At 39.1% G+C, this 12,242-nt stretch overlaps 1 protein-coding gene across 6 annotated transcripts in view; it reads right to left on the bottom strand.

Moving 5' to 3' along the window:
- Window positions 1–11,855, bottom strand: part of PHF3 (PHD finger protein 3) — a 77,200-nt gene extending 65,345 nt beyond the window's left edge. The window contains exons 1-2 of one of the 6 annotated variants that reach the window (XM_081045143.1): window positions 11,360–11,855; window positions 16–284 (exon numbers count right to left, since the gene is read on the bottom strand). In XM_081045143.1, coding sequence (XP_080901269.1) covers window positions 16–259 — 244 coding nt within the window. In that variant the 5' untranslated portion in view covers window positions 260–284; window positions 11,360–11,855. The remainder of the gene's footprint in view (window positions 1–15; window positions 285–11,359) is intronic. The other 5 variants (XM_081045148.1, XM_081045146.1, XM_081045144.1 and 2 more) reach the window with 5 other exon arrangements.
- Window positions 11,856–12,242: the final 387 nt, after the last annotated feature.

Consider the following 12,242-nt stretch of genomic DNA (forward strand, 5'->3'; position numbering starts at 1 on the left):
AAAAGTAAGAATTACCTGTTGAACAAGGCATCTGGAAATTGGGGTCATTGCTATCCAAAACAGGCAAACAGAACTGGTTACTTGCAGATCCTAGCATAGGATCCTTATCGCTGAGCATGTTCTTCAGCGAGTCCTCTAAGACATTTTGACTTGTACTAAAATCCTCACAGACTTCATTCTCCAGGTTGGATCCTAGAAATAGGGCATCATCTAAGTGTTCAGTAGGAATTAAATGATTAAATGTATCAACTATATCCATGAAGACTTCTGTGTGTCTTTCAGCCCTATAGAAAGACAAAAAAAATACCATAAGAAATAAAGCTACCAATTGATAATCACCTAAAACCAAATTATTTTAATAGTTTTGAGTCTAAGAACACACTTAGGTATTTTTGAACTGTTAAAAAAAAAATCCTCACTGTTTCCGAATATACATTTGGACATGTAGAACAAATCTTTACTAAATACTGTTTCTTCGTCATGCATGTAGAATATCATTTTACCAGAAATCCTATGCTTACTCAATTCATTATTTTCAGTAAAAAAAAAAAAGAAACAACTATGTATATAGTCCATTAATTTGAACATTTGAATTACAAGGCTTATACCATAAAAACCATGTTTTTAACCATAATCTTTTCATAAATTAAGAATCCAACACTGGTTTTACAATAAATCCATATAAAAAAGCTAAAATCAAATCATTTATTGCACCATACTTATTAAAACTATAAAATAGCCTTGTTTTATTTACAAAGCATTTAAAGAAAAGTAATATATAGACAAAGTTTTTTGTGGGGGCAGGGGAAAAATGCAAAGATATTTAAGTAAACCCAACAAATCAACTGAAAAAGCTACATACACACAGACATACATATACACACACAGGAGGCACAGATGTGCACACACACACATTTTGGGAAGGACCCCTTTTAAGATAAAACGAGATAAACAAGTAAACAATGTAAAAGATACATTTATTTTATTGAGCTATGTGGGGCCTATACAGATATCAAGCTAGTCTATTTGAACTGTACCTACACTGTAACTGGGTATCACTCACCAAAAGTCATCTTGTTCTTTAAAAGTTGGAATTATTTTCAGTATTGGTTTCAGAGAAAACTGAAGCAACGTATTTTGGTAGGAAGAGGATGTCAACAAAAAATATCTAATAATATTCAGTTAGCTAGAAAATTTCACCAATTAACCAAAATTCCAAAATTTATTAAATTAGCCCAAAATCTACCAAAACTTCCTCCGTCTTTGAATTCTTTCCCCTATAAAAATAAGAGAAGAGGAAGTTCAAACATACTCTACAATTTATGGGCATATGTCATATGCTGCTAAACATTTTACCTACATTTGATTCATTTATTCCCAATAATAGACTCCATTATTTTTCCTTGTTTTAAAAACAAAATGCATTTAAATAATTTAAATGCCTTCCCCAATGTCACAAAACAGAGCCAAGATTGAAACACAGGTTTCAAGGGTCCACAGTCCAGGCGTGGCCATAACTCTTACCCTTACATACTGAGCTATGGAACTAGAAATTGACTAGATTTGACTAATTAAAGGCTCTTTTTTGAAAACAATTTTCCAACAAAATTAGTGGTTACCTGGGGCTTTGGATAAGAGAGGCATGTACTGCAAAGGAACAAGAAGATATTTTGGGGGATGATGAAAATGTCCTAAATCTTCATTATGGTAGTAGTTTCATGAGTTATCATATCCACCAAAATGAATCAATCTGTTCATTTTAAATGGATGCAGTTTATTGTAACTTCATTTTAAATTTTTTAAAAAGGAAAGACAATTTCCTCACTCTGACTAAAGTTAATCCTCTTCTAAATAAAAGGATGTCTTTTCAAACTCTGCAACGTATTATACTGAAATAATAAGACACTGAAATAACAAAATGGTAACTATATTTGACTGACTTGTTGGTTACTTTACATGCACTTTCTAATTATAACATTAAGAGAAAAACTATAGCTCACAATGTTGATGAAAAGTCACAAAATTTTTAATTCCCTAAAGCTATCTAATCTCAGTAGCTACAAAACACTTAATATCCAAACATCACCAACACTCCCACTATTTTTTTTGTTTCAAAGAAATTTTAGTATAACAAATTTCTGATAATTAGAAATAACTTACAGAAAGTTAACTATTAATAAATGTTTACAAACTTAAGTAGACAGAGCTACCAACAAATTTGTTTATATGAATGTGCTGGAATCCAAAGTTTACCACAGGCCAAAACTACCTCCTCTTCAGAGTGGCATTCAATTAGCAATCTTTTTCCCTCAGATGAATCAAAAAGGGGAAAGGAGGGGAGACAATTCCAGCTCTAGAAACAAATGGTTAACTTTTCTTCTAAAAACGGTATGCTCAGTCTACTGAAAATGTCCCATATCTGGTAAATTCTACAAACTAAAACTGAGGTTAGCATTTTTTGTTGTACTAACTACTACTGTCTGTGTATGCTTTCAAGTTGTGGGGATATTCCGAACATTCAGAAATTAATTAAGGTCACACGATTCAAAATCACAAAGCTATAAGGAAGACCAACCCATTCAAAATAGTGATATAAATGAGCAATATTTTTTTTCAGTAATACTGTTATTAGTGAACAATCCCAAAACTCCTATACTGAAAGTGCCTTCAGAGCACTTTATGGAATATTTTTAAATCTCAACAGTAACAATATTTAGTCTTTAAAGATCAATCAAAAAAATAGTAAAGCATATTGTAAATAAGATGGGTGAACCATACTTTCCAGGACTTTTTTCCGTTTTTTCTTTGTTTGTTTTTTGCCAAAACTAGTATGACTTATAAAGTGTGTTTCCCTGGATTTAAATAAGCATTATCAGAAAAAATGCCTATGCTTCGATGGTCAGAGAAAGACTGATATAAGAAAGTTACATTTCTTTAACAATACCTTTAATTTATTCAACAAATAAATGGTAAGCAGCTACCACTGAGTGAAACACCTTTAATAGGCCAATGAAACTGAGACTCTTCCAAGACCAAATAAATAAACTCAAAATTATGGGTCCAAAGAAGACAATTTCTACAGGAAACATTGCAAGACTAGTTTCTGTGAAATTGGTGTAAATTAGTTAAGACTGGTTTTTCATAAGCAGTTCCAAATGGCTGTGGGGGCAATGCCAAAAATGATAGTATACAGCCATCCTACAAGACCATATTGAAAGTAATATTAAATGGAGGTATAAAGTGATTCATTTTAAAAAATCAGTTTCTGATACCTAGTGCTTGTATCAAAAATAAAACAGGAGGCCAGCCCGGTAGCTCAAGTGGTTGGAGCGCCGAGCTCCTAACTCCGAGGTGGTCGGTTCGATTCCCACATGGGCCAGTAAGCTGCGCCTTCTAAAGCCAAGATTGTGAACAATGGCTCGCCCGGGAGCTCAGCTGCCGTGGGCTGCTCTGTGCTGCCAGGAGCGGCCGGTGGCCAGCATGAGTGGCCGGCAGCCGGTGAGACCTGCCATGGGCGGCCCACTGACAACCAGTGACCAGTCGACTTCCTTGGGCGGGTAGGGGGGTACTAGCATGGGCCAGGGAGCTGTGTCCTACACAACTAGACTGAGAAATAGCGGCTTGAACCAAGTGGGGGAGGCAGAAAAAGGGGGTAGAAAAATAAAATAAAAACTCGCCATACTAAATTGGAAAACAAATGTTAGCCAATTGTAGAAATATTAACTCACTTAACATGAACACACTAATCAATGTGGTATTCTGGATTGGATCATGGAACAGAAAAAGGACAACAGTTGGAAAGCTAGTGAAATCAGAATAAAGTCTGGAAATTAGTAATGTACCAGTGTTAATCTCTAGTCCTGATAAAGGCACTAGTATTATATCACATATAACAATCAGAGAAACTAGACAAATGGTAAATAGGAATCCTGTACTATGTTTGCAATTTTTCTACAAATCTAAATTTATTTCCAAATTAAGTCCTTTTAAAAAGTGAACACTAATCTAAAATACAGACCTGAGATTCCTAGCAATGTTAACAAAGATAATCAGATTTAATTGAGAAAAACTGAGTTGATTCAGTATCTGTTTATTAAACAAGACCATTTGATTTAAATAAATTCCTATTTCTTACATTGAAATTTTACTTAAATGCTTCCTTATATTTAGAATTATAAATTTAATAATTAAAATATAACAAGCCTCTCTATGGTGTATTTTTACTGGCTAATGATAGGAGGTGTGATCAAACAATATGGTGAATGTTTAAATTTTAAAAAAATTATTACAGTAAAAGACATGTTGCCATTAATCTCTCTCGTAACACTCCCCCTCGCTTCGAACACACTTATCACATCGTTCTTGACACTTTCTGAAGCAGTTCTGGAAGTCCTCTTTCAAGTCTTTAGTTGCGCTGTCGTGGCTGCCTCAATGTCCTGAATCAATTCAAAATGTTTACCTTTCATGGTCATTTTGACTTTGGGGAAGAGCCAGAAGTTGCACGGTGCCAGATCCAGTGAATAAGGTGAATGAGGACACACTGTAATGTTTTTATTTGGCAGAAATTGCCGTACCAGAAGCAGTGTGTGACACGGAGCCTTTCTGTTGTGATCACAAAATACAGTGAATGCTGCTACTGATGCCATTCAACGGAAAGGCAGGGATCTTCAACACGGGAGTCAGCGCGTCATAACTTAGTAACAGTGTGTGACAACTTGTTCGGTGCAGTCAGTCAGCTGTGAGCTACGGTTGAGAGGTGTGTTTTAAAGTGTGCTGTAAATCATCCTCCATCATAATGCTCCGTGTCACACATCCCTTCTGGTAGGGCAACTTCTGTCAAATAAGAACATTACGGTGTGTCCTCATCCACCCTATTCACTTGGATCATGCACCATGTGACCTCTGGCTCTTCCCCAAAGTCAAAATGATTCAAGACATCGAGGGAGCCACAAGAGCTCAACTAAAGACATTCACAAAAGAGGACTTCCAGAACTCCTTCAGAAAGTGGCAAGAACAATGGGATAAGTGTGTTCGAAGCAAGGGGGAGTATTCTGAGGTGGCTTAATGGCAAGGTGTCTTTTATATGTTTTTTTTTATTTAAACATTCACCATATTGTTTGATCACACCTCGTATGTACATATCCAATTAATCAAATCAATACTAATAATTTGGGAGTACATACATGCTAATATCAGAAATTATTTCTGTGTCCACAAGTCACACCTCATGTATACAGACAATAAAATATATACAGCTAAGTCAGAAAATTGGATAATCTGCTTAATTCAAAATTACCCATTTATTCATGTATTTATTAAGCACCTACTTAAAATATTATCATAGGGACCAGTGAAACAAACCCCAGTCTCAAACTGAAGGAACTCACAATCGAAAACAGCATACAGACATATAAACAAATACAACAACATGTAATCACAACAAAATATCAACGTGTTACACTGAAGGGCTACAAACAGTATCACAGAGAAAGGTGAAAAACATGAGGCCAACAAAGGCTAAGCAGTTGGTGTGTGAGATAGATCGTAGAGGTCCAGAAGGAACTGCATGTGCTAATTATGAAATGTCCGAGTTTGATCCTAATGGACCATTTAGAAACACGCAGAATACAATTAAAAGCAAGGATTAGTACTAACATTCTGAATAAAATTTAATCTGAGTCCAAACATATTTCTCACTTTAAAATCCTTGTTTCATCTGAGCTCTCAGACAATTATACTGCAACCAAATTTAACAAAAAGATAGGTTTGAAAAAGCACCACCAACAAAAAAAATTACACTTCTAGAAAATTCCCTTTAAGAGTAAATTTAAATTGAGTTTAACTTTTCAGAAACATCTTCAAAGTAAAACTGTTATTTTACTATATTATGTTCTTTAAAAAAAAAAAAACAGTACATTTAAGCCTAAAAATAAATCACTAAAGCTATCAAAGGCCCTAACAGATTGTCTTATGATGAAGCTGTCTGATGCAATTTATATTCTTTTGTGTGTGTGTATGTGTGTGGGTATGCGCACACACACACAGGGAGGCAAATATACATTAAGAGATTATAAAATCTATGATGAAAAACTAAACAGGGTTAATAGTGATGGGGGGGGGGGATGAGGAGGGCATTCTGTGTATGATGGTAAATGAAGGCCTTATTAATAGGGCAACATGTGAGCCAAAACCTGAAATGAGGAAGTGATCCATGCATAAATGGGGAATAGCAATTCAGACCGATCTAAAGGCAAAGGTCCTGGGAATGGAACAACTGCTTGGTGCCTCCCAGCAACTACATCACAATTTAAATTAAGCCGTTAATTCATCAGGCATGCTTGTAATAAACAAATTTCTAATTTGTTGTAGTAGTAGCAGTAGTAGAAAAATAAAAGTACCACCACTACGAATGATAAAACATAAAACGTAATATGCTCTAACTTCATGCCACGCACTGTTCTTCTATAAGCTTGATATCAGTGGTTTTCAATCAGAGGTGATTATAGCCCTCCAGACATCTGGCCATGTATGGAGACATTTTTGCTCATCACAACTGGAGGGCATGCTACTGACTTCTATTAAATATACTGCAATGCACTAAGAAAGCCCCACAACAAAGAATTATCCAGCCAAAAAAATAGCGCTAAAATTAAGAAACTGCTTTACATGTATTAATGTAATCCTCACAACAATGCTATGTTATAATCCCAATTATATGAAAAAAAATGAAATTGGGATCAGCGAGATTAAATTACTTGATATAGTATTAGTAAGTGATGGAGATGAAATTTGAACCCAGGAAAGTTCATTCAAGAGTCAGTGCACTTACCATACATACCCTTTCTCTTTATAAAGTTAAATTCATTGAATGTTTATTCTGTGTCAGGCACTGTACTAAACTTAAAATGCATAATGTCATTTAATCCTCACAACCATACTATTATTCTTACTTTATGACAGAGTGGCTAAACCACAGCAAAGTTATATCTAATATTACAGAATAAATAAGTGACAGAGCTGGGACTCAGATCCACTCTGATACAAATGTCAATTCTTAACCACCATTATATAACATTAAAAATGAATAACAGATTATCCCTCCAGAACAGAGTCAAGGAAAATCACTAAATGGTTAAGCCATGGGGTATGACACAATTCTACAAAGTACAAGATTACAAAGCAATGCAACCTAATCACCTGCTCTACACACTCATTTCAAATTCTGGTCCAGTTCCATTGGTTAAAATCTATTGACAAGACTTTGTAAGAAAAAGCAAGAATCATAATTTCTTTCCTGAATTTATCAGGTAAAAAGAACATAAGAATCCATGGTGTCTACCTTACTAGACCAAAGCAGACCTAAGAACCTAGAAAAAGAATTATCAAATTCAAGTTGAAACTGGCAAAGCAAAATTACATTAGCCAACAGTAGTTAAGAGTTCACTTCAAAGTTTACAACTATATCCTACTGACATTATGGGAAGCATCAGCAGTTTGGATTAACCACAGAAACATGGAAGTAGCTCATCACTAAAACTATGGACTAGGTAATTACAGTCTAAACTAACATGTACTTAGCACATAGTATGTGCCAGACACTATGCTAAGTGTATTGTATGCATTATTTCATTAGTTCCTCACAACAACCCTGTGAGGTAGGTACAATTACTATTTCTATTTTACCAATGAGCAAACCAAGACCCAAGACATTACATAATTTGCCTTAGGTCATATACTACCCAGTATACCCAAATTGGAACACAGGCAGTATGATTCCTGAGTCTGCATTTTTAAACTACTACACTTTATGCACTCTACTTGCATAACACATTAATTTTTATGTTCTTAACATATCATTAATTAAATATTTAAAAAATACTGGAAACAAAGTGAAGTATCCTTTCTCCCAAATAAATTAGGAAATACGCACTTAGCTACTCCCTACACATAAATAAAATGGCTATCCTCAATGTGTGTATAAACACCGTTTTAGAAATTATCGCCTACAAACTTTGCAATTTATTTTCAGTCTACAATTTTAGAATGTTTTCACATGGCCAACGAACACAAATTATGAATGCATTAAAACTATTAAGTTTAGCTTTTCTGTACAATCTGGTATGCCATTCAAAACTGTCTATTAAAGTTAGACTGTGCCAAGAGATTAAAACTTCAGGATAATATTTTGAAGTTTTTACTTAACTTTCTTTTCATCCCCTCTTCACTGTATAAATGATCGTAAAAATTTAAATCCCGACCATTAAAAGGTGACGTAAATTAAATACATAACGCAGGGCAATAACTGCCCAGTCTGTACATTTGGTAATTCCTCATACAATGCCTTTTGTAACTCTTAAAATATTTTTCTCTTTTAACTCTAACACAATGATTTAACATCTCCTGTCTTTGAATCTTGTTTCTCAACCTAGACTATGTTCCTGGGTCTCAAATATTTTAAATCAAATCAATACTCAGTATCTTTCCCTGTGTAACCAAAAGGCAACAATTAAAGAAGAATGTTTTTTACTGTTCTCAAAAATGCAACAATGTATAAAATGTGTAATAATTTGTCGCCATTTTTGTAGTTACAAAATAAAATGTCTATGCTTTTGGAAAGAAACTCCAGGATTCTCAGAGGGTGCTCCAAGAAATAAGAGAGAATTAGAGCCCAAGAAAAGAAAGAAATCCAACAGCCACTTGTCAAAGAATTCTTGAAATGTGGATGAATGAAAATATTTAGAAATCAGCACTCCAAGAACCCTGCTGTCCCTGACACTGTGCAGTGAAGTAGTTACAGGTAATCCACAAACCCGAGATGCCAATCAATAAAACTCATCATCTCATTTTTTTAAAAATAGAAAAGATCTAATCTTCAAACGAAAATTAAGTAAATAGAACTTCATGAGAAATCGTTCTAAAGCAAAAACAAAACAATGCACAGTTAAGAAAGCAAAATGTACCAAAAAGGCAAACTCCATATTACCATGTGAAGTAAGATAACCATTATCTGTATTTTAGTAGCCCACGTCCCCCAACAGAACTATGCATAATTTACATTCTCCAGTTTTTTCCAAATCTAATCCATACTGTGTAAAAATCTAAACTCTTAAGATAATCTTGCATTAATCCAAATTGTCACTCGCAGCCTTCCAATTTTAATAGTTTTATTAATAAGGCATTACATAAGTCAAAGATTAGCAACCTTTCCTAATTGATTCCAATACTAAATACAATGTAAATTTTAATAAGATGGTATAAAATGATTAATATAAAGACAATGTCCTTTCAGTTTTTCTATCCTGAAACTTGCATTTGACCAAAGCTATTTTTCATCTACATTTACAAAGACCACATCTCTAAGATTTTACTTCTCTGAATATGCAACAGATGAGTATACCACAGGATTAGCTAGATAAAGTTATGTTCCGTCTATCACAACAGCATGGAATGCATAACTCATTCAGTGTGATAGATAAGGAAATTCACTATCTTCCCAAAGGATGCAAAAGCAGCATAATACATTATATTTTCATGCTCTTCAATAAATAGACCTGTAAAGCATGTAAGGAATGGGAAAATGTTCCCATCACCAATTCATTTGTTATCCTTTTGACAAATCACCAGAACAGACAGCTATCAAATAAAGCTTAAACACTAAGGTTGTAATTCTGCATACTTAGAAAGTGGACCACTTCAGTTGAGGAAAAGTCTTTCTGCTGCTAAGGAATCTACTGAACCGTGTGTGGTTTAATCAGAGCGATAATAGGTCCTAAAAACCCCCCTTTAAATTCTGTTACTATCATGGGGAAATGTGGTATGCATTTAAAAACAGTAATAGTGATAATTATGATGATGGTGATGGTGGAGGGAAAATTCATTATTGTAACATAAATGTTACTGTAAACAGAAGAATTGGGGGGGGGAATAATAAATTAGGAAAAGGTCCAGTGGTAGTCAATATTAAGAATTACTACTTTAAATAACAAATTACTATTTTAAATAATTATCTTTACATAACACCTTTCGTGTTCTGGAATACAGATAGAAATTCAAAAATAAAAGAATGCTGCGAAAATTTCCTGATTATTTGACTCATCTTCTCTTTCTTACCACAAATACACCTACAAACATTTTCACAGTCCCAAACACTTCATTCAAGAATCAAAAAAATGGTAAATGAATGAGTAACTGAGGCGTAGCTTTGGAACATGTCAAACAACTTTGGGAAAGGAAAGACAAGTCCGACCCCCAAAATAGTAACTAAACCGAACAATGCACTACTTACAGTACTCCCTAGGCAGTTTACCATTTATTTTTATATTAGCTTAAAACGAGGTGGTAAAGTTCCCCGGACATAGCTCAATTATCTAGGTTTCGTTTTAAATTAAGTCTCTCTACACGTAATAAAGATTAAGACTAGGTAGATAATTAAAGCGTTGCAGCCACTTACATTAGTGACCATCTACGATCGTGTTCTACGAATGACTCCTGAAGAGCACCCCAAAATCGCACACTTAAATTACCCCGAATCCTAAGTCTCGGAGAAATGGCCATTAAAAGCCCGAAGATGGACAAAGGTCAGCGGACCCGGCAGCACAGAGCGGAGGGAAAGCGGGGACCACAGGGGACCGCGCGCGGTACCACCCCGCCCTCCCCCCTCCGTGTCAGGTGATCGGTGATTTAGCACCATTCACACGCACGTATCGACAAGTGGTTCAGTAAATTACACGTACAATCATCCATCCGAAGGCCCGATTCCAGCCTCCTCTCAAACTAAGCAAAAGACGTCGACAGTTTGGACCCCGAGCACAAAAGCGCGCGGCCGGAGATGGATGGATAGCGCGCCAACCCCCTTCTCCAAAAGCGGGAACCGGACCCAGCCTCGCAGCGAAGGCCAGTCCCGGCTTCCCAGCCCCGGGGCCCAACGCTCGATGCCGGGGCGCCCTCGGCGCACAGAGGCGCGGCGGGCCGGGTCGGGGCCTGAGGGCCGGGCCTTCCCGGCAGCGCCGCCGTGACCCCCGGCCCGCGAGCCCGCGCCGCGGCGACGGGCACACTCACCCCCGCGGGCCCCGGCGCCCGGGAGAGGCCGCGTCCCGACCCTCGCGGGGCAACCTCGCCGCCGCGGCTCCCTCCCCAGCCCCGCGTCCACACGGTCCCGGGCCGCAGAGGCGCGGCCCCGGCAGGCCCAGGACGTTGCGCAAAAGGCCGGAGAGGCGATTTCCCCGCCGCGCGGGAGCCAGGCGCGGAGTGTCGGCCGCGGGAGGGGCGGGGAGGCCCGCGGAGGCGCCGCGCGTGTGGAAGGGGATGGGGGAGGGGAGGATCGCCCGTCTCCCTGGCCGCGGCCAGAGCCGCAACTCACCCAGCTCCGCCAGACGAGCGCTACCACTGGCAGCAAGAGGAAGATGGTGGCCGCTGCCGCCGCCGCCGCCGCGGAGGAGGAGGAGGAGGAGGAGGGGGCCCGGTGGGTGCCGCGGAGAGGGGGTACGCGCAGGACGTCGGCGTCGCTGCCACAGCCTCTTTTTCCTCAGGGGTCCGAGGGGCGGCTGCTAACTACACTATGCTGGCTTCCGCATCGCCCTCCTCGTCCTCGTTGCAGCCGCCGTCGCCCAAGGCCCGAGGGTCGCTCGCCTAGCGGGCACCGTGCAGCGGCGCGAGACCCCACAGCCATCGGCGTGCCGCGGCGGCGCGGGGGTAGGGAGCGAGGCCTGCGTCACGTGACCCCACTGTTTACCGTTCCGGGGCCGCGGCCTGCTCGGCCGCCGCGCCTGCGCGCTGCGACACCCCAGGGCCGCGCCGCGCCTCCGCGGGGCCCAGGGCGGCAGCGCTCCCCGGCTCTTCCGCGCCGCTCCCAGCCTGCTGGGGAGGGGGCCCCGCGCGCGGGCTCCGAGCTTTCACCTCGCGGGCAGCTCGAAGGGAAGAGGCCCATAGATGGTTGCCTTTCCTCGGCGGTCATAGGCACTAAGGCTTCATAGTTAATGTAATGTTCATTGGCACATCTGCTCTTCCAGGTCATTTTTATCAATTGGGCGTAAGTTCAAGAATGGTACAGGGTGGAGTAGGTGAACCCTTTGCCCAAGAATCCCTGCTGGCTCTGCACTAGACTGCCATCATTAACAACCTCCGCCCTCACCTTGCCCCTAAGTAGCTGGTCTACTTCAGGACTCAAATTGCCTCCTCCAAGAAACATTCCTGATCTAAGCCAACAATTCTCCGAGTGTGGCCGGAGGATCCCCTGAGAGGTC

The sequence above is a fragment of the Rhinolophus hipposideros genome, assembly GCF_964194185.1.
Source record: "Rhinolophus hipposideros genome assembly, chromosome: 3".
NCBI lineage: Eukaryota > Metazoa > Chordata > Mammalia > Chiroptera > Rhinolophidae > Rhinolophus > Rhinolophus hipposideros.